The 23817-nt window shown below is 35.4% G+C and overlaps 1 protein-coding gene across 7 annotated transcripts in view; it reads right to left on the bottom strand.

Moving 5' to 3' along the window:
- The window catches only part of HECTD1 (HECT domain E3 ubiquitin protein ligase 1), a 95133-nt gene that overhangs the window by 25408 nt on the left and 45908 nt on the right, over nucleotides 1–23817 (bottom strand). For 5 of the 7 annotated variants that reach the window (XM_047737919.1, XM_047737921.1, XM_047737918.1 and 2 more), the window contains 14 exons: nucleotides 20452–20674; nucleotides 19694–19957; nucleotides 19510–19586; nucleotides 15126–15260; nucleotides 14225–14371; nucleotides 12871–12965; nucleotides 11757–11862; nucleotides 9945–10079; nucleotides 8890–9029; nucleotides 8293–8616; nucleotides 6495–6661; nucleotides 6228–6404; nucleotides 2068–2904; nucleotides 1158–1379 (listed from right to left, as the gene is read on the bottom strand). In XM_047737919.1, coding sequence (XP_047593875.1) covers nucleotides 1158–1379; nucleotides 2068–2904; nucleotides 6228–6404; nucleotides 6495–6661; nucleotides 8293–8616; nucleotides 8890–9029; nucleotides 9945–10079; nucleotides 11757–11862; nucleotides 12871–12965; nucleotides 14225–14371; nucleotides 15126–15260; nucleotides 19510–19586; nucleotides 19694–19957; nucleotides 20452–20674 — 3049 coding nt within the window. The remainder of the gene's footprint in view (nucleotides 1–1157; nucleotides 1380–2067; nucleotides 2905–6227; nucleotides 6405–6494; nucleotides 6662–8292; nucleotides 8617–8889; nucleotides 9030–9944; nucleotides 10080–11756; nucleotides 11863–12870; nucleotides 12966–14224; nucleotides 14372–15125; nucleotides 15261–19509; nucleotides 19587–19693; nucleotides 19958–20451; nucleotides 20675–23817) is intronic. The other 2 variants (XM_047737920.1, XM_047737922.1) reach the window with 2 other exon arrangements.

Raw genomic sequence — 23817 nt, forward strand, 5'->3', positions numbered from 1 at the left:
ATGTTTATAGTAATGAAAAGGTGTAAGTTAAATGTCCAAAATGGAGAATTTATTACATAATGGTCATATAGTCAAACACTGTAGAAACACACTGAACAATGTGAAAATAATTTCACAATGTACTGAATAAAAAGAGCTACCTGGAAAGATAATCCCTTTCTGGGGAAAGAAGAGGGGCCAGATACAGAGTCCAATCACCAATGGCTAATAATTTAATCATTCATGCTTAAGTCATGAAGCCTCTAAACACCTCCTCCCTCCACCCTGACAAATAGAGGATTCAAAGAGCTTCCAAACTGACAGACAAGGATACATCCATGGAATGGCAGAGTCCCCAGACTCCAAAGGCACAAATACTCTTGTGCTTGGGACCTTCCAGACCTCACCCTATGCAACTCTTCCATCTGGCTGTTCCTGAATTATAAACTTCTTGTTAGAAACGGTTACTCTAGTAAATAAAATGTTTTCCTGAATCCTGTGAGCCATTTCAGCAAATTAATCAAGCCAGAGCAGAGGGTCATGGAAGCCTCCAATTTATAGCCAGTATATAGCACAGATGACAACCTGGACTTTCAATTCAATGTCTGAAGGGGTGGGGAGGTGGTGGTATGGAACCAAGTCCTTTACCTATGGGACGTGACACTATCTCCAAGTAGTTAACGGTGCTAGAACTGAGTGACTGAGTTAAACTGTATGACACCCAGGTGATAGTCTGAAAACTGCTTGGTATAGGAAAACTTCACAAACATCTGGTAGTCAGTGGTGTCAGCAGTGAAGTGTTCTGTGAACAGAGTGTACAGAATAGAGGAGATACACAGGGGGAGTGTTTTTCCTCTTACATTATAGTATACAATATAACTTCACAAAGCTCATTAATCTCTTACACTTCTTTTCTGATAAAGATGTCAAATATATTCTAATAAAACTTCATTAGTGCACAAAAGGTAAAAAAGGAGGACACAAAAGTTCCTAGATGTCCGCTTATGATCAGATAATTTAATGTCCCCCATAGCACGGAGTTCATCTTATATGAAGATGTCATATCTTTAATAAGAGTGGATAATTATTTTCTAATTGACAATTAAAAACAACATAGCAGGAAACCATACTAAAAGCATCACTACACAAATACCTAAGTATTTTAAACTATCACTTACCATATAAGGAATATTCTGCTTCCTGACCTGTGTCACTCTCACTGGAGGTTGATGTGAGGCTGGTAGTTAAAGTATTACTTAAGGACTGACCAACTGATAAAACTGTTGTTGCTGTGGCTACATTGCTGCTGCTAGTCACACTGGATGTTGACATTGTCACTGTTGATGTGGTACCAGGTGTGGTCAAATTGGGAAAACTCTGAGCACCCATAAGAGGAGAAGCTAAAGATAAAAATGAAGCATATCAGTACAACTGGTGGGATTGTATAAACCTAAGAAAAACTAGGTTATATATTTAGAATGAGATCATGAAACACTAATTATTAAAAGGCTGAAAAGCAACAACTTTGGGAACCCAACTGAAATCCAACTAGGAATCCTTGTTTGTATAGCACTGTTATTTTTCCAAAAAATTAAGCCTCGCTTTTTTAAAAACCGTTAACAGGCAATGAACTAATTCCCAATGACATTTTCCAAAGGAATTACTTTAACCCATTAGCTTACGTTAGAATTAAACACCTTCCAGAAGCTAGTATCAATTTAGGACCTAAGAAAAAGTTAAACGAGTGTGATGCTCCGATTTCAGTTGACAATAACAATATTTAATAGTCATCTATTATCCTCATGCAGCTGAACTTAACAATTATTTTAGAAGAGTGAAAAACAGAAGTGTGTTACTGTTTTATCCTTCCAGATTAAGTGGTTCTTTATCACACCTGATCTGAATTCTTAAGAGATCATGATTCTACAGAACTGCAGATTCCTGAAGTGCTAAATCTGACGTAGTTGTATGTAACACGGTTAACAATCTAGTTAAAGACTACAGCCAGAACCCACTGAACAAGAAACCCTACTGTGCATCCCTCCGAGTGGAAAAACCATTGGGTTCCATAAGGAAAAGCTCACTTACTTGCTGTGCTCATCACATTCCTCCCCAAAGTATTAGTGTTGTTATCACTGCTGCTTCGGCTTAGATTCATGTTGTTCGTGGCATTAGTCCGTGCTATGTTTGCCACTCTCCTTACAAAACTCTCCAAGCTAGATGTTTCTCTTGAGGACAGATTAGGTACACTTGCACTAGAGCTCATAGGGGCCCCAGCAGCCAACAAAGAACTCACTGACAGTCTGTTACTTGCTGAAGAGCTAAGGGGCCGTTGTGAAGCTGCTTCTTTATTAGTTAACTCAGACACTGAACTAACATCAGGAGAACTAACACTAACAATTCCCATGGATATTGCACTAGACTCCCCAGGAGTGCGAACAGAACTGTCAGGGCCTAACTTTCTTTCAGCATTTTCACTTCCCGTTTCCGCTGTTAAGGTGCTGGTGCTTGCACTGGAAGATGACCCTACTTCTGTTTGAGGGACGTTTTCAGCAGATGAAAGAACAACAATTGGTTCATGGACATCAGCTCCTGAAACTATACTGTGTTCCATTACAATTTCTGATCTCCGTTCCGTTTTGGTCGAACCCAAGCTGATGTCGCTGCTACTGGCCACGCTACACACAGAACTGCTGCTTCCTTTTCTACTTGAGGAGCCTGCAGCAGCAGAGGTCTTGTCTGGACAGTTGTTTTTCACCAAGCTGCTCCATGATTGCGTTGTGCCTGAAACAGTGGATGAAACAGGTTTGGGTGATGCCACTGTATCAGGGTCGTACCCTGGTGCAAGCTTGAGGTCAAATTTTCCTTCTGCGCCCATACGGTAAGAGTTTGAGCCACCAGCATCCCAGGTGACATCAATCCAGCCTGGAAAGGGACAGGAGTTTGTGAGACCCAGCAGAAAGCAGAGAGGAGCGTGTCAGACAGTAGCTCCACAATATGGGATCAGCTTTTCATCACTGCTGTACTTCTCTGAATTTCTATAGCCATTTAAGGTCTGCCAACTAAAATTAAATTCTTCCTTTTATTTCTCTTATTTCTGAACTGCATGCTCTGCTGATATCTGAAAACAATGTAAGGGTCATGTTTACATCCATTGGGGTGTCTTTTAAGGGGAAGAACTATTAAAAACTGGAAAAAGACTGATACAAATGGTGATATACTACACCTTCAGTTAAGTACAGATGATATCTAAATAAAAGGTTTTTTAATTGCTAAATGTGATTATGTGGTCGAATGTTCTTTTTAGAAAATTTCTGACTTGTCATTAATTTTTATGTTTGGGCTAAATTCTAATAATTGACAAATAAAATATTCATGTATTACTGTACAAATTTTAGGTCACCAGCTCAAATAACACTAAGTTAGCATTTCGGTTGTGTTCTCAAAGTTCAGTGGTTACTTGGTTTTCTTATGATTAAATTTAATATATTTGAATAAGCACAGAAAATTCTAATAACAAAATTTTTTAAGTATTGCTAGGCTCTTTATTAGAACCTATAAGCTAAAGCTAATAATGTGCAAAGAACTAATGAACAAGATATTCAATGTATATTGACTTGTACTTGTAAAACAATACTTGTTCTTTTTAAGAAACAGTAATTAAATTCCAAAAGCAGTAAAACAAATTGCCTAGCAGAATGGAAAATAATAAAAATTTTACAATCTTAGTTTAGTGTTATCACCTAACTACTTCAGGGAAAACACAACACATAAAATACATGTATTTTTAAAATATAACACGTTTAAGTTTTCTAAAGTCTGAAAGTACTTCACCCATACACGCAAGTACTCCCATGCATGCGCACACATGCACACACACGTAACAAATTCATGTATGTTTATGATGAGGCTCAGAGAGGTATAAGTAATACTGAATCACCTGTGGGGATTATCTGCATAGGGGTTCTATGAGAGAAAAACTAACAGCCCCAAATCTACATAGTCTAGTTTTGATGAAATTTCAATTGCTCCCATTTATTCCATATGCTGAAGTAAGTTCGGAAGAACCAACATTTAACCATCTCTTCTTCAACATGGAATAGTGTGAATAAAGGAGAGGCTCAAAAACATCTACCAATTCCAAATAAAAATAGCATTATAGTACATTAATTGGCCCAAAAATATGCAGATAATTTCATAGCAGTCATCAAGATCTGTAAATGTATGTTCATCTGTCTTACTCAGAAGGCAGAAAGTTATACTTTTTTGGTGACCACTGTTTACATGAAATCTAACAATTTACCAAAAATACCAGTACATGGTAGGGACTCATTTTTGTGGAACAGATGGGGGGAAAAGGGTATTTCCACTGACACATAGATTCTTTAGAAAGGAAAGATATTTGGGGCACCCAGGTGGCTCAGTTAAGCATCCAAATGGATTTCAGCTCAGGTTGTGATCTCAGGGTTATGAAATCGAGCTCCACATTAGACTCCACACTGGATGTGGAGCCTGCCTAAGATTCTCTACCTCTCCCTGTGCCCCTCCCCACCAAAAGAAATGGTTGGTTTAGTCAGTGGAGTGTGTGATTCTTAATCTTGGGGTTGTGAGTTCAAGCCCTACATTAAGTACAGAGAATACTTAAAAGTAAAATTTTAAAAATTTTAAAAAAGAAAGAAAGAAAAAGAAATGGTTGGTTTACTATTTGAAAGCTAAGCACTTTTGCTAACATAATGGTTTCAATGTAACACTCAATATGACCAGCCAACTTGATCAGCTGAAATTCTACATTAATCCAGTCAGCCAAAAAAGCTTTTTTTATATACTAAATTCTAAAATTAAGATTCCCATTTTCCTAGGCAGTCACTTCAGCTGCCTCTAGCCTGAGAAAAATAAACTGCATTCATATACCCCTAACTAGCCCACACACTTAAAAGCCAAAACAAACGATTTAGAATATTAACTAAGTATCATTAAGATGTCTAAAAACATTTAAAATTTCTGGGTTGAATGGTACTACTGTCCTCTCAACTATTACTGGTTTTTATGAATGTGGGCAGTTATATCTTTGCTCATTCACTGTAAACCTGCTATAATGACAACAATTTGCAGTTACAGTATAACTGCACAGAAATGGATTAAGTAGATCCCTTGGGTGGCTCAGTTGGTTAAGCGTCTGCCTTCTGCTCAGGTCATAATCCCAAGGTCCTGGGACTGAGTCCCACATTGGGCTCCCCGCTCAGCAGGAAGTCTGCCTCTCCCTTTCTTTCTGCTCCTACCCCCTGCTCATGCTCTCTCTCTCACTCTAATAAATAAATAAAATCTTTTTTTTAAAAATGCACTAAGTAGTAAGATGATACAAGGAAAAGAATCTCAAAAACCATAAAATCAAGAATGTATTTAGGTAAATAAATGCCTATATCACATAGAACATGAATATATCAAGATACTAAGTATTAGTCACTCTCCTAAGCACTGTCACCTTTATTATAGCTCTTCAGATATCTGGTTTAAGTTAAGAATATGAACATTTTACTCCTTTTTGTTCTTAATGCCAAGCAAAATTCTTAAGAACACACTATTGGCTAGTCAAATCATTTACAAATAAATCAACCTTTTGAGTATTTATAAGAAAAAACACTAGGCATTTTAAGTTGCTTCTGGGAATTTAAAAGCAATTTACTAAGTGGGTATAAATTTGATTTAAACAACAACCCTTACCTTATAAAATATCAAAGTTTAAAATCCAAAGAAAAGCTAGTAGACTGAGAAACGTTAGGAATGTTATTTTATAACCTAATAAAAAACAAAAAGGCTACAATTCTTTATCTATGCTTTATTAAAAAACAGTTGCTAAAAATGTTAATGCTTTTTCTTATACATGACTTATAAAAGAATAAAAAATTACTGCCTCATTCCTATCACACTAACAAGAAAAGCCTAAGAAATTAAAGATCAATGAAAACTTATGAATAATAGACCAAAAAAAGCAGCAGAAAATGTTTGAGTAGTCAACTTATACTAACTTATTAATCACTTTAGAATATTAGCATAAGTTCTAAATCAAACAGAAATTAAAATTTTTCCTTAATTCTAAATAAATGATTTTTCCATTTTTAGCATGAAATCAATACAGTTCTATAGAGTGCTGGGACATTTATACAATTTGTAAACTATCCCAAAATAATGAAAAATACTTTGTTATTTAAGTACTCCATTCCTACACTAAATGCTAAGCACCTACTCACCATTATGTAGTTCCCCTGTGACGGTACCTTCCCCTTGTGGGCTGCCATCCTGATCTCTCCATTTCCAATCAAGGCCTCTAATCACACGAGCCCCTGGAACCACGTATTTCAGAACCTGGGAGCGAACTAGACGTCTCTGTCTTCTAAGATTAGCTTCTGCTTCCTTAGCTGCTTTCCCTGTAAAGTAGAAATTCAAGAAATATAAACACGTCACATTTTATAAAGAGAACTGTTTCAGTAAGTTAAAACCCAGCTTCATCTCTTTACCTAGCTGGTCTTCACATACTCCATTTACAGTGCCATAAAGTTCAAATCCAGAGAGTGATAGGTAGTGGGTTTGTCCACTAGCATTCTTCCCCATCTGTTTAATTCTTACGTGTCGCCAACCTTGTTTCTCATCCTTTGGTGGATCAAGAGGCCAGGTTGCTGTTGACCTGTGAATGTGTTAGGGAAAAAAATAGTGTAATGTTTTAAAACAGATGAAAAGGATGTTTAGGTGGAGAAGATTTTTATATAATAGAGACCAACAGAAAAAATAAACAAACTTCCACATTCAGTCTGTTACTGAATTCCACAGTTTGTTATGTAAGAATCAAGATATCAAGGAGAAAATCAGACATCAAGAAATTAAGTTAAAATGAAATGTTTAAATGTGTATGATTAATGTCTCATAACTTAGATGATTATGATCAATAAAAAGAAATGAAGACAAGAAATGTTAAGAGCAACAAATATGCTACGATGAAAAGATTTTTAAAAATTCTTGCAAAGGTTTAAATAATATATTAAATATTAAATTTAAAGCCTGAAAATATTATCTATTAATTCAAATATTAAGGAGTTCTCTCCATACTACATGAAATGCAGAAAGTAATTTAAACTCTATGCCCTATATTCCCCTCAAAATGTGCCACACTGTTCTATTAAAATTTAGCAGGACTAAAATTTTTAGAAATACAATACTTTTGGGGGACCTGGGTGGCTCAGTTGGTTGAGTGTCAGACTCCTGGTTTCAGTTCAGGTTGTTATCTCAGGGAAATGGGGTCGGCAGCATTGACCCCCGTGTTCAGCATGGACTCGTCCTCTCCTGCTCTCTCTGCCCCTTCTACATGCACACTCTCGTCTCAAATAAAGTTTTTAAAAGGACTATAATACTTTGTTTTTAGAATATATATATATGACCAATATATAAAATTAGAGAAAGAATATAAAAATAAGAAAAATTTAAAAGTTAGCCATATTTCTTTAAGCAGCAATAACTACTGTTAATCTGTAGAATATACACATATGTCATGTATATATACGGAAAGTTTAGTAAAAAAACTAATTCCATTTTTTGTTCTTATTAGTATACTATATTCGGCTCAGGTCGTGATCTCAGAGTCCTGGGATCAAGCCCCACATCGGGCTCTCTGCTTGGTGGGGAGCCTGCTCCCCCTCCCCTACTCTGCCTGCCTCTCTGCCTACTTGTGATCTCTCTCTGTCAAATAAATAAATAAAATCTTTAAAAAAAAAAAGGGACGCCTAGGTGGCTCAATTGGTTAAGCATCTGCCTTTGGCTCGGGTCATGATCCCAGCATCCTGGGATCGAGTTCCACATCAGGCTCCTTGCTCGGTAGGGAGCCTGCTTCTCCCTCTGCCTCTAGCCTGCCATTCTGCCTGCCTGTGCTTGCTCTCTCTTTCTGACAAATAAATGAAAAACTTAAAAAAAAAAAAAATCTTAAAAAAAAATTTTGGTAAAATTATCATTTCAAAGTTTTAAAACCTAAATTATAGTATCAAATGATTTTTTTTTAAAGATTTTATTTATTTGTCAGCGTGCAGAAGCAGGGGAGTGGCATACAGAGGGAGAGGAAGAAGTAGTACAAGGAGCCTGGGATCATGACCTAAGCCCAAGGCAACCACTTAACCAACTGAGCCACTCAGGTATCCCTCCAGTGATATTTTTAAAAAGATAAACTTGCTTTAATATTTCACAAAGAAGAGAGCTCTAAGAACATACAGTCATAAAAATAAACAAAGCTCTTTACTCAGTTTTTCAATTTGCAAAGACTCCTCAACTAACCCTGGTTCATTGAGACTGCAGTCATCAACATGGGTATACAAAGAAGTCCAGTTCTGTCCATCTTTGGATACCTGGAAAACCCAATTTCTCAGGGCAGACCTTCCATAACCACGAGCATGACGAAGTGTGTATGCTGATGGTATCACCCAGAGACCCAGATCTATGGCAAACCAGGCATTCTTATCGTCATTGCTATGGCAATTTAAAGCTGAATTATCACGACTTAGTATGTCTTCTAAACGGCCATATGGTAGATTTCTTCCTTCTGATGATGTTACTACTACAAGTCCATAAGCAGCTGGATTTACCCATTCATATGCAGTTCTAAATAAAATAAAAAAAAAATTAGTAGTTAACACTATTAAAATAACTGCAATATATTCATACCAGTTTTCCACATAAAATCGTATTTTTTAAAATTCTAAAATTGGCAATTTATTTTTTCCTCATAAAAAGGAACTGAGATAGTCTTATGTTTAAGCTATAAGACAAAATTCCTTAAAGTGAAAGATACTCAGAGTGGTTAATTTTATTCTACCATCTAGAATTCTTTTTCCAGGTGAATATTTTCACTCTACATTAAAGAGCATGACTTACTTCGCATTTGTCCCAATCCAGTAAATGATTCCATTTTCATCAAAATCATGCTGGTGCCGAAATATAAAATTTTGGCCTTCTCTTAATTTCCGAACAAAGACAAATGAAGATCGGTCAAAATCATACCACTGTTTTGCTACCTATACCAAAGAGAATATGGAAGACACTCACCTTAATAATGCTATTTTCAAATGCACTGCCCACTTTTCCCTCTCCTTTAATGTGACTTATTTTTTTGAGTTTATTTATCTATGAGAGAGAGAGCATGGCAGGGGTGGGGAGGGGAGGTGCAGAAGAATAAGGAGACTCCCCGCTGAGCAGGGAGCCCAATGTGGGGCTCAGTCCCAGGACCCTGAGATCATGACCTGAGCTGAAGGCAGCCTCTTAACCGAATGAGCCACCCAGGTGCCCCAATTTGACTTATTTTATCCCAACAATTACTCATTAAAGACCACATGGGGAAAATCCTACAGTGGGCTCCATGCTCAGCAAGGTGGCTGCTTGAGATTCTCTCTCTTCTTCTCCCTCTACCTCCTCCCCACTGCACATGTACTCTCTCACAAATAAGCAAATCTTTTTTTAAAAAAAGAATATTTGTGGGAAAAAAAACCAGAAAAACTCAAATTTCTACAACCAAAGTATCCACTATTAATATCATAGAATATCTGTTTACTCCATTATTTCAACAGACAAGGTAAAACAACACCTGATCATACTGTACCAAATTTTTTTTTCCATATTGGTCTTTATACATTTTAATAGCTACATAATATTCAAATTAATGGAAATAATTATCAGCTTGGTAGACGTCTTATTGACCGGCATTAAGGTTTTGTTCATGATTTTAGTATCACAAATGTCTCTAATAAACCTCTTAATGAAGAAAGCATTATAGTGCATAAAGATTATTTTCTTAAAATAGAGTACAAAAAACTGGAATTACAAGGTTAAAGTGCATTACCATAACTCTGCATACGTACTTCCGCAACTTTTCTAAAGAGTTAAACCCCATAGCAGAGAATGCCTATTTCACCACGGCCTTGCCAGAAACTCACCATTTTTAAGAGATACTGTTCCAGAGATTCAACTGTAGCCAGGGGTTCCATCTTCAACATCCTGCCAGTCCTATCTATCAATGCAGTTTCACCAGGTGCACGTTCCAACCGAAATCTTAATCTTCTTGTAAGTATCTGTGCAAAAAATAAGACTGCTTCAGAAAGTACCTTGTTTTTCTCTTAGAACTGTAAAAATGAGAAAGATTCTCAACAGTAATTGAAAATTGTAAGTTATAGTATAACCCTAGAAGAAGGACCAATGTCTGTTTTCTTTTCTTTTCTTTTTTTTTTTTTTTTACAAAGGACCACTGGGGGCACCTGGGTGGCTTAGTCAGTTAACTGTCCGGCTCTTGACTTCAGCTCAGAGAATGATCTCAGTGTCATAAGATCAAGCACCACATCAGGCTCCATGCTCAGTACAGAGTCTGCTTATCCCTCTCCCCCTGCTCCTCCCTCAGCTCTTCCTCTCTCTCTCTCTCAAATAAATAAATAAAATCTTTATAAATAAATAAAATTTAAAAGGACCACTGAATAAGTGATACTGGCTTTCAAGAAAGAAAGTTAACAATGTACTGAGAAATTTCTAAACAACTTCAAATACACATGGTTTAAAGAAATAGCAAAACACTGTTAACAGAAGTACCATATTCCTTACAAGTTTCAATTTCCAGGAAAGTTACGAAGAGTAGCTCATTATTTAGCTAATTTATTCCTTTATTTTTTTAATCATTCTTTTTTTTTCTTTAAGATTTTATTATTTGTCAGAGAGAGAGAGAGGAAGAATATAAGCAGGGGGAGTGGCAGGGAGAGAGAGAAGCAGGCTGCCCACTGAGCCAAAAAGCCCTTGCTCCTCTTCATTATTCAATCCAAAATAAAACACAAAGTAGATTTCAACATCATGTTATATATAATTCCATGTCAGGCAAACTAAATACTTTAACTCCCTGGACAACTTCTCAAGTCTGGGAATCTAGTGGCTTTGGTAACATCTGGATAAATGGGGGGGTATGGCAAGATTTTTGCCTTGAGTAACCATTGTTTTGGCAAATACAAATTCTTAGTCACTTAGTAAAGACTATTTAAAAGAAACAATTCCATGCAGTCCAATACTGGATAAAGGCAAAATTCAGGCAAAATGACATGTAAAGAAAACTAAGGTAACCTACAAAAGATATAATAAAGATCTGTATTGGGATAGTCATACAAAGAATATTTATTCTGTCTATTCACATTTGGATACCAGCTGCTAACAAAAGAATACATGAATAAATGAATGTAAATGCCAACCCAAACATTTAAGAAAAAAACAAGCTTCTTATAAAACACATGACAGATTTCCTAAATAATCAATAGGAACAGCTAAGGAAGTCCACCTGGCTTTACCAAATGACAAAAAGCAAGAAAAACAAATTGTCCTTAAAATATTTTCATACTTTCTCATCTACTGATACTCGTAGAGACCAAAGGACTTAACTCATAATTCTAGAACAAAAGGACCCATTTCTTTTTTCCTGCCTTTTCCATTGATAAAGCATCTTCTTCCACTTACCCTCAACCAAATGATTTACTACTTAAAAATAAATATTTATTAAAAATCCAGTGATTTGATTTTTATAAGTTGAAATATTAATAATTCAAGAGTTATTTAAAAATAATCAAATGGCATTAGGATTACAGTCTTTAATGAGTAAGCAAAATTGTTAACTTAAAACAATGCGAAACAAAGTTTGTTCTTATTTTTGTTTTCTTAAGCAAAGTAAAAGACTACTCCTAAAGATATTAAGCAATAGTGACTACATTTTTCATGATTACCTGCAGGTTATATGTGGATCCAGGTGTATCATATAAATGGAGAGGTAGACGTTCAATAGACTCTAGTACAGCTATTAACTTCCGAATTAATGCAACTGCTGGTCGACTACAAAGAAAAAATAATTAAGAGCATTTATATAATTTTATAACCAAATTCATACAGAAACTGTGTTAACCAACCTCATAAAGACCCCTACTTTCTTTATGAGTGCAAAGAGAAGTTTAATTTTGTATGTGCAAACAAAAATACTCTCATAACTCAATTTCCTTCACTCAAGAATAAAGTATTTCATTTTACTTATAAGACTTTTATCAACTGCATTCAAAGGAGACATAAAATTTATTTTTTAAAGTTTAAACAATTATGGGATGCCTGGGTGGCTCTGTTGGTTGAGCGTCTGCTTAAGTCCTGATCCCAGCTCCTGGGATGAAGCCCCACATCAGGCTCCCTGCTCAGCAGGAAGTTTGAGAGCAGAGCCTGCTTCTCCCTCTGCATGCCACTCCCCCTGCTTGTGTACATGCATTCTCTCTCTCTCTCTCTCTGACAAATAAATAAATAAATCTTTTTTTAAAAAGTTTAAATAATTTTATTACTTAAAATTTGATACATATAAAAATATATAAAGCAGCAAAGTTTTGAAAATCGTATTATTTGCTGGTAAGGTAATGCTGGTATATGTTTCTAGAAAATAACTTAACAATTTTTATCAAGAAACTTTTAAGATCACCTACAACCTTTAACTCAGTAATACCACTTAAAGGAATTTATGTAAAAGGATGTTTCCAGGGGCGCCTGGGTGACTCAGCTGGGTCATGATCCCAGAGTCCTGGGATCAAACCCTACATCAGGCTCCCTGCTCAACAGGGAGTCTGCTTCTCCCTCTGCCCCTCACCCTGCTCATGCTCTCTTCGTCTCTCAAGTAAATAAATAAAATCTTAAAAAAAAAATGCTGTAAAAAGCCTTTCCTATTATACATTTAAAATATAAAGCTACTTTGATCACTGAATTTAAAAGTTCCTATTTTGTGTATAAGCACTATATCGACAATTTTAAAGAAGTATACCAACTTTCAAACATTGTAAACATTAAATTAAAAGAAATTTAGTGATTTACCTTTCATCATCTTCATTTTCACTAAAAGCTGTTTTGAAAACATTTATTCTTTCTACCAGTTGACTACAATCTTGTTTCATATCTAAATCCACGCTCTAAAAAAAATTAAAAAGGTACCCAAAAAAAACATTTTAAGGCTGTTACCAAAATCAAACACACTACAAAGATAAATATTAATATATTATAAAATATTACCAATATAATCTAAGTGAAATCATTCTTTTCTTTCAATTAAAATTCTTTTTACTATATAACTAGTAGACCACAGCTAACATAGACTTTTCTTTTTTTTTTTTTTTTTTTACTTCCTGTATAGAATGTGCTAGTCAGCTTTACCCAAAGTGTAGTATGCAAGGTGGTATCAGATTATTTTCAAATGAACATTTTCCATTTCAATAGTATTAGGAAAAATATAACTAGTACACCAAAACAATGATTTCACAAATATCACTAAGATATATAATGTGAATATAAGTTTCATAATGGAAATTATGCAAATGGTAAAACTGAAGTGAATGAAGTGATGAAGTGAATACACAACTTACAGAAGTCAAAGTGAATTTTAAGAGTTTATTACCACATACAGTAAGAGCAAAAATTAAAGTGGGAAGTAGAACTAAAATAGAAGAAAACTTTCACTTTTTATACTTTTGTTAGAATTGGTTATAATAAGTATATATATATAATAAGTATATATGGTATGATTCATTAAAATAAAGATTTTCATCACAATTAAGAGATACTAAAGGTAGACTAAGTTGACAAGAAACAGAAGGTTATTAGCAAATACTTGTCAAATAGTCACAGTAACTTCCTAAACAGTCATGGCTCATAAATTAATTTTATGCATATAATTTAAGGTCTTAAGGTCAGAGCAGTGAATAATGTTAAAACTTAGGCCAAAGTAAGTGTTTTGTCAAAAAAATCTAGAATAAATTGTAATTGGGAAACTCAAAAATCTAAATAGACTCAATTATTGAATTCAACTGGCTCAAACTAATGATATAACATAAAGAAAAGGCCAGAGAAATTATAATATTAACATTTATTACCTCAGTTTTTAAATATTTCTTGACAAAACAAATACAACAAAAAATTTCTTGACAAAAGAAACAAAACAAACATTTCTTGACAAAACAAAAACTGAAAAAATCAAAATAGACTCAATTAATGAATTCAACTGGCTCAAACTAATGATACAACATAAAGGAAAGGCCAGAGAAATTATAAGTATTAACATTTATTACCTCAGTTTCTAAATATTTCTTGACAAAACAAATGCTCTGCCAAAAATGTAGCTACAAATAATTGTTAGAACTATTATAGTCTGTTTTGTATTATTTCGTAAACTTACATTGTTTAAAACAGTAAGCAGTGCTTGCACCAATCCACTACTACACATTTCATATGGTGAAATTGTGTTTTCATCTTTCAAAAGTACAATTAGATTTTCTAAGGCTGTCTTCATTAAATCTCTCCAAGTGTTCTCACTTTCAATACACTAAAAAAAAAAAAAAATTTTAATGAAGACAAAAATGACCAAAAAACAGGTCTTAATATACTTAATTTATCACATCAATTATCAAGAAAATAAGTCAGATATTAAATAAGAATAGGGAGTTCAAATTATTAATGTAAATTATATCTCTGCCAGGGTCAGAAAACAATTCTTTTTAAGAGAGGGCAGCCGTGAAGAGGGGCAGAGGGAGAGGGAAAGAGAAAATCTTAAGCAGGCTCCAGGCTGAGCACAGAGGCCAATACAGGGCTCAATCTCACAACCCTGAGATCATGACCTGAACCAAAATCAAGAGTCAGGACGCATAACCGACTGAGTCACCAGGCGCCCAGTGCACAAAACATTTTATAAAGGGACAATTAGAAGTATTTTGGGCTTTACAGGCTATATGGCCTCTGTCACACCTATTCAACTCTGCCCTGCAGCCACACAACCAAAGCAGTCACAGACAACAGGTAAAAGAGTGAGTATGGCTGTGAGCAATAAAACTACTTTTGGACACTATCATTACATTTTCATGTATCAGAAAATAACTACTCTTACTTCTGATTTGTTTTCAACCATTTAAAAATATAAAAACCATTCTTACAAAGCCATATAAAAATAGTTGGCAGGCCTAATTTAGCCCATGGGTGGTAATTTGCTGACCCCTAAACAATACCCAGAATATAAGGGTAAAGGGGGAAAAACTAAACAAAGATCAATGTGTGTCATAAAACCAAGAAGCTGAATAACATACTTGTCTATTTGTATGAAGTTCCCAAGATGACTCTAACTGAGTTGCTATGTTTCTGAGTGTTACCACTACTCCACGAGGCATGCTTTCCACAGCTTTAAAGTGGTCATCATATAAATCTCGAGCCATAGTTCGTACCTACCAAATTAAAATTGCAAATATGAATTCTCACAGTTTGAACAAATCTCTTCTACCTACATATAAATGTGAAACTTTTTTTTTTTAAAAGATTTTATTTATTTATTTGACAGAGAGAGATCACAAGTAGACAGAGAGGCAGGCAGAGAGAGAGAGAGAGGGAAGCAGGCTCCCTGCTGAGCAGGGAGCCTGATGTGGGACTCGATCCCAGGACCCTGAGATCATGACCTGAGCTGAAGGCAGCAGCTTAACCCACTGAACCACCCAGGCACCCTAAATGTGAAACTTTTAAATTTTTTGTTTCATTACCAACATCCAAGAAATGCTACTACTTCTACTCATATATGTCAAAGGTTCTAACAGGTGAAAAAGTACTCTAGTAGATTTAAGCAATATCAAATAAAATAACTCATAACCTTAATTTTTGGTTGTTTAAACTTTGTATTCATAAGCCAAAGAGGGCTTATTTCATTTAAATAAACTTTAACAACTTGTAAAAAATTAATTTTGCTTTTTTTAAATAAAGTAACCTAATTATGGTGAACCAATTAGAAAATATAAATAAGCAAAAAAAAAAAAAAAAAAATTTAAGCCACCTATAGCTCAATCAACCAAAGTTGAATCTTTTTAACTTTTCCTTAAAACTTACTTAAAAAAAAAAAAAAAAAAAAAAAAAAAAAAACTTACTTAAAGACCTACTTGGCTTTATTCAATGTTCCATGAATTACCAGCCTTCCATCTTGTATACAGAAAGGAACTCCCCTGAAGCTGAACCTTTTAATAGGGTTCAACTTTAGGTTTTAGACTTTAGGGGTGTAATTTAGGTTTTATTCTTTTCTCTTTACTTTAGGTTTTGCTTTAGGGGTGTACTTTAGGTTTTGGGGTTTTTTTTTAAGATTTTATTTACTTATGGCGGGGAGAGAAAGAGCACACGAGTGGGGGGAAGGGCAGAGGCAAATGGAGGAGCAGACTCCCCGTTGGGCAGGGAGCCTGAAGCGGGGCTCGATTCCAGGACCCCAAGATTATGACCTACGCCGAAAACAGACACTTAGCTGACTGAGCCACCCAGGCGCCCCTGTGCTTTAGGTTTTACTCTTTTTCCTATTTATATTATTCCAAGTATAAATAACACTCTATAGATTTATATATTTAATCATAAGGAATAATGACCACAGTTGGTTTGGGTACTAGCCACCTTTCACTTAAATTAATGTTATTTGAGCCTTTCCGCCACTGGAGCCATGGAGGAAAAGGAGCCATGACTCTGCACTACTCTACCACCATGCGCCTCAAAAGGACCACAAGGTGACGAAGAACATGGGCATGCACAGCTACCGCCATGGGCACCTCACCAAGCACACCAAGTTCATGCAAGACAGGATCTGAGAGGTACACAGCTTCGTCCCATACCAGCAGTATGCTATGGAGCTGTTCAAAGTCTCCAAGGACAACTGTTCCCTCAAGGTCATCAAGAAAAGAGTAGGGACACACATCCATGCCAAGAGGAAGAGAAAGGAGCTGAGCAATGTCCTGGCAGCCATGAGTGAAGAGGTAGCCAAGAAGGACTGAACCCCTCCCACTCTGTATGTAATAAAGCCTTTTTGGAACTTGAAAAAAAACTAAAATTAAAATTAAAATTAAAAATAAATTAATGTGTCCCAGGTTTGGGTCTGATAAAATTAAGTACATACAGTCTTTAAAAATATCTGCTTAAATAATGTAAATTTTGGACTTATGTAATTTCATTTAAAAAACTAACCTAGCATAATTCTAACGTAATAGAAAAAAATTGACTCCTGAAATGAATTAATAGTACTTTTTCATTCTATTTTGGTATGCCTTTCAGAATTAGGAGGAAAGTAAGCTCTGAATATTAGACAACACTTAAGACACTACCCCTTTGTAAAACAGTATTAATAAGAAAAATGAAGGTTAAAATGAATAGTTAAAATTACTTCTACCTAAAATCAGTATATTTTGATATGTACTATTTCCATACCCAAAGAATAGCCACATGGTCAATAGGTTACTATCCACTTTAAGAAACGAAGTCAATAATCATATATTCTTTAAGAATATGAAAGTAAAGGACTGAGACTAGTTCTCCTTAATTTATTCTACTTCTTACTTTTCTTCTGTATTGTGAAATTTCAGTTCCCAATGACTCTGAATTTGGTTGGTTAATACAACCTATCAGGAATCACAAGAAATTCCTGAGATAGCTCAGTGGTAAGTTTATAAAAAATTACAGTTGAGGGGCGCCTGGGTGGCTCAGTGGGTTAAGCCACTGCCTTCGGCTTAGGTCATGATCTCAGGGTCCTGGGATCGAGTACCGCATTGGGCTCTCTGCTCAGCAGGGAGCCTGCTTCCCTTCCTCTCTCTCTGCCTGCCTCTCTGCCTACTTGTGATCTCTGTCAAATAAATAAATAAAATCTTTAAAAAAAATTACAGTTGATCCTCATTATTTGAGAATTCTATATTTATGAGTTCAACTACTCACTAAAATCTATAATCTCCAAATCAATACTTAGAGTGCTCTCACAGTCACTTGTGGACATACACAGTGCAACAAAAACTTGAGAGGTGCCTCATGCGCATGTTCTCAGGTGAGGTCAAACAAGGCGAACTCTACCTTTAACCAAGCGTCATATTTGTATTAGCTCTTTACGAACAAGTGTCCTCTTTCCACACTGTATTTTGTGCCATGTTTTTAACATTTCTGTGGTTTTACTGGTGCTTTCACTGTTTAAAATGGCCACCATACATAGTACTGAAGTGCTGCCCAGTGTTTCTAAGCACAAGAAGGCATGACACATGTCTTAAGGAGAAAATGTGTGTTAGGTAAACTTCATTCAGGCATGAGGGTGTTAATGGCTCCAAGTTCAGTGTTAAGAAGTCAGTAATATACATTAAAGATGGTATCTTTAAACAGAAAGACACATAAAATAAGGTTAGGTATGGATCAGTTACAAAAATGTGACCAGAGCCTCAAAAGAACCTAACCCTGTGTTTCCCCTAAGAGCAGTAGTTCAGTATTCACAGAAGCTTTACATAACAGAACTATTATGAATAACAAAAATGGACTATATTTAGTTCAAATTCCTTTTAGCATCTAATAGCTATCTTCAATTGAGATATTTCTTCCTCAAATGCCCTTAAGATACCCTGAATTAGAAAAAACTTCTGACCTCACACTCTTTTTAAAAACAAAGAAGCAATCACAAAGTCATATATATAGCTATAGAGATAATATATATGTATCTAAAGAAATGAAAGTGTTTCTTTCCAAGGTCTAGCTTCTGGAAGTATCTTTAGGATAGCCCAACACATTAACAAGCAGAAATGGAGACATAAACATTTATGTATAACTGCTCCAAATAAAACCTATAACTACTATTTCTATGGCCAAAGCCATAAGAAACACAGTAAGACCCCAATTCAAAACATCTAAAGGCATTCTTCATATACTGTATGAAAAAACTATTCTATATCATTGTAGGTAAAATAAAAATTTCTGCCATCAGAAAATACAGAATCTAATTATGAGATTACTGTCTCTTTTAAAAATGAAAAATAAAAAGCAAGAATTGATATAATAAAGATGGAAATATACTGGCTTATATTTTTATGTAATCTCCATATCCAATGTGGGGCTTGGACTTAAATCTCCAAAATCAAGAGTTGCATGCTCTCTCTACTGAGCCAGTCCAAGTGTTATGTAGCCTTATGTATGGGGGTTGGGTAGGGGGGGAAGCATACTTAATGGATAAAATTTAAAAATTATTATTGTTATTTTGAAGATGGGAGTCGGTAAACACTTGCTCCTATATCTTTTTGAAACAATTATTACACCTAAGATGACGTTTAAACTAAGCATCAAAATATATGAATCTAGAACCAGACATTCAAATTGCTTTATCACGAAGTATTAAATCAGGATTGTAAAATAAAATGTTTTCAACCCCACTGTAATAATAATTAAAGCATGAGTTCAAAGTTTTTGTGACATTAACAAGTCAAAAATTTAAAGTTTATTGTCTTACAAATTTTGTTTTAATATTATAAGGAAATGTGTATGTATTGTGGAACATAAAATAATGAGCACAGAAAAAGAAAAACAAAATATGTTAGATTAGGGTAACTTGTGTTATATGGCCCAATTTTTTAAATGCTTGCAATATACCAATGAAACCTTACCAAGTCAGTATAAGTGACAAAAAAAAAGAAAAAGAAAATCTCACAAATATACCTTTTGCTTTGTTTTTTCTAATTTAGATTTCAATTTTCTGCCTCTTTTACCAGTCCAACCAGTCACAAATTCTGAACCTTTAAAAAAAAAAAAAGGACATTTCACAGAATTTATTTCACTGCAATTTAAGATACTCATTTATTTTTATGTGTTAAACTTATATATTCTATACAACTTAACTTACCCAGAGAAGTTTCTGCAGTAAATGAATGTTTGGTTCCCCTATTCGATTCAAATACAAAACCAGGTAAATCTTCTTTCAGTATTGTTGCTTGCTGACCATCTGAGTTATGAATAGCAATTTCTCCTTCTTTCAAACAAGTTAGTGACCAATTTCCTACAGTGAGTTTAGTGGGTCCTGGTGCTGAGAGTATAGGCTGACTTGAAGTAGATGGCTTTACTTGGCCTCGAGCTCTTTGTAACTTCTCTAAGAATTCACTTCTGCTTTCTATAAAGACAAAATGATTATTTTAAAACCTCATTCTTTTCAAATATTCTTTTTTTTAAACTACCATTGGAATATCTGTTTTATATAAAAAACTTAATTAGCAGAGTTTTATTCTTTGGTATATTCCCACTGGTTTCAGGCATAAAGCACTCCTATAGGCATAATTTTTTAAAATATAAGGCTTTTGGAAAAGATACTACTTGAGGTTGCTTCACATACATACAATTCATCATTACATGGTAAGAGGTAGTTTTACCTAACATTAGAGAGAGTAAAAGTACGTACAGTGCTATTCCTTGTCTCATACAATAAAAAGGCATTTCTTAAATGCTTTCATGGTAGAACAGTTTTTCTATGTTGATATTAAATAAATTGGCCTATGATCATCAAAAATGTGCTATTTCTATGACAATGCTAGCAAAATTATCAGCATAAAAACAAACCATCAAAATTACAGAAACTAATAAAACATTTTAGAAGAAATAAAACATTACCTGAACTATCCGATCCACCTTCAGGACTACCACTTGAATACATGGTGGCTAGTTTTCCATCCAAGATAAATCTGAACCATCCATTACTGCCATTAGATAATTCCAAGGCTGCTGCATCACTCCATATATATAAACAGTCCCTTCCCCTAATGATTGACCAGTCTCTCCAATGATATGGTTTACCTTGCTGCAATTCTTTAGCATCCTCCTGTGGTTCATCTTCCTAAATGTGTAAAATTATTCAGTGAAACAAGGAAAACAATATCTGTATCAAATACTCACAGGTTTTTAAAAATATGTCTATGTATCAAATGTAGAACTAAACCATTCTGAACTTAACATATTCAGTTGCCTGCAGTTTAGTATGTATTTTGATTCAACTAATTACCTATAGCTAAATCTTACAAGTCCTAAAAATGTCAAGAAAGTTACATAAATAGGGGCACCTGGGTAGCTCAATCAGTTAAGCATCTGCCTTCTGCTCAGTTCCTGATCCCAGAGTCCTGGGATTGAGCCTGCTTCTCTCCCCTGCCCCCCACCCCCGGCTCGTCCTCTCTCTTACTCTAATAAATAAAGGAAATCTTAAAAACAAAAAAAAGTCATATAAATAACGACCTAAGTTACAACATTTCCAGGTGTACTGATAGAGAAGACCAATGGATTTGGTCTACACAAAACTATCTAATTATCGTCCCCACTTATGCTGTCTCTGTGTCTCAAAATTTTTTTTTTAAGATTTTATTTATTTGTCAGAGAGAATGAGCACAGGCAGACAGAGTGGCAGAGATAGGCAGAGGGAGAAGCAGGCTCCCTGCTGAGCAAGGAGCCCGATGTGGGACTCAATCCCAGGACACTGGGATCATGACCTGAACCAAAGACAGCCGCTTAACCAACTGAGCCACCCAGGTGTCCCCCTGTGTCTCAATTTTTCTTTTTTAATCTTAAAAAAAAAAAAAAAAGATTTTTGAGCATGCTTAAAAGAAAAAGCAATTTGTAAACACTGTTTTCTTAGCCTGACATCCTGAAAAATTTTATTGTGTTGACAACATTTAAATATTAAGAATATTCATCATAACCGCATGTGAACTTGGTATTTGTGTACATACATGTGTATGTGGTAAAGCACTTTTTTTTTTCAAGATTTTATTTACTTATTTGAGACAGAGAGAGCATGAGTGGGAGGGAGCCCAAAACAGGGCTCGAACCCAAGACCCCGAGATCAAGACCTGAGACCAAGGCAGGTGCTTAACTGACTGAGCCACCCAGGTACCCCTGGGTAAAGCACTTTTAAACTTCAAAAAAACTTGTTACACTTAAAAAATTTTTTTACATATTTTTGTGAACATAAAAAACTGAAATAGTTAGCTTATAACACTAAAATGAGATTGTAAAGTACGGATTATAAATTTCTCTAACTACTTTGCTCTAAGCCGCAATGAGTTAACAAGCACCAAGACTTCTTTACGCACTGTAAACAACAAAAAGCTAGTCAAAATACGTGAAAAAGTGTCTCAAACACTGGGCAATATGCAATATAAGACCATGATCCCCCAGAAAACAGAAAAAAACAAGTTAAGCCCCTTAGTTCCAGACAAAAATTTCTGGCTAAGAAGAAACACAAAGAGAGTCGAGCAGTATGACTTCAAGAAATAGAGATATGTGTTTGAAGAGGCTAAAGCAAACAGAACATATGGACGATGAGTTCAGGATTAGGGAGCCAAGTCAAAAGACTTTTAGAAATCGGCAAAGTGGTCACCATGAGTCTCTAACGAGTACCGGACCACTCATTTCTAGGGTGACACTCCATAATGGATAGGCAAAGAACAAATGGAAAATTATTAAGCTGGATAATTCCCAGAGATCACACAAGGTGGTCAGACAGTTGCATTTCAAATGCTGAAAAGTTTCAAATTTGATAAAAATTTTAATCCCACAGATCAAAGAAAATTAAACCCTGAGCAGGGATGGACACTCACACGTGCATATTTACACAAGTACACCAAGCACAACAAAGCAGAGCAAAGTCAAACTGCTTAAAATTATAAGAATAGCCAGAGGAAGAAAAAATGTTGTTAGAAGAGATGTTAAGTTGGGGCAACGGGGTGTCTCAGTTGGTTAAGTGACTGCCTTCAGCTCAGGTCATGATCCCAGGGTCCTGGGATTGAGCCCCACATGGGGCTCCCTGCTCAGCAGGGAGCCTGATTCTCCCTCTCCCTGTGACCCTCCCCCATGCTTGTGCTCTCTCTCACTCACACTCTCTCTCTCAAATAAATAAATCTTAAAAAAATATATATATATATGTTATGTACCAAAGAACTAAGATGAGAAATAAAGCGAATTTCTCAATGGAGACTATATACATCAGGTGACAATGGACCATCTCTAAAAGTGCTAGAAAATGATCAGCCAAAAGTCCTTGCAGGCACTGAAAATATCCATAAAAAATGAAGGCCAAATAAAATATTTTCAGACAAAGAGTATCTTCTGGGTTGTCTTTTCATTTTCTTTTTAAGCTATGTATGTATGTATGTATGTATGTATGCATGTATGTATATTATAGTACAGCAAAGAGGGGCAAAAGGAGAGGGAGAGAGAGCATCTCAAGCAGACTCCATGCTGAGCATGGAGCCCAACATGGCGCTTGACCCCATGACTCTGAGATCATGACTTGAGACAAAATCAAGAATCGGACACTCAACCAATGAGCCACACAAGAAACCGTCTTTCCGTTTTCTAAACAAGGTATCTTTAAGAACAGAAGATTACTTTTGATAAAGGAAAATTTACCGATTTATTTTTCTCTTGTATAGTATGACCTTTTTATTTAATTATTTTTAAGTAATCTTTATACCCAATGTGGGGCTTGAATTCACAACCCTGAGATCAAAACTGGATACTCTTCCAGCTGAGCCAGCCAGGCACCCCTACATTATATGTTTTTAATGTCCTATTTAAGAAATCTTTGTCATGATTAAGGTCAGTAAGATTTTCTTCCTTTCCCTCTTTAAGTTTTATATGACCATACATTCCAGTCTGTGATTCATTTTCTATTAATTTTGTATGTGGTACCTATGGCATAATCAAAATTTCTTTTTTATATCTGTATGTACCCACTTGTTCAAGCATCAGTGTTTAAAGAGATCATCTTCGGGACACCTGTGTGGCTTCAGCCATCTGTGTGGCATCTGCCTTTGGCTCAGGTCAAGTTCTAAGGGTTTTGGGATTGAACCTCCAATCAGGCTCCCTGCTCAGTAGAGAATCTGCTTCTCCCTCTCCCTCTGCCATTCCCTTCTGCTCATACTCGAGCATTCTCTCTCTCTCAAATGAATAAAATCTTTAAAAATAAATAAATAGGGGCGCCTGGTA

The sequence above is a fragment of the Lutra lutra genome, chromosome 7, assembly GCF_902655055.1.
Source record: "Lutra lutra chromosome 7, mLutLut1.2, whole genome shotgun sequence".
NCBI lineage: Eukaryota > Metazoa > Chordata > Mammalia > Carnivora > Mustelidae > Lutra > Lutra lutra.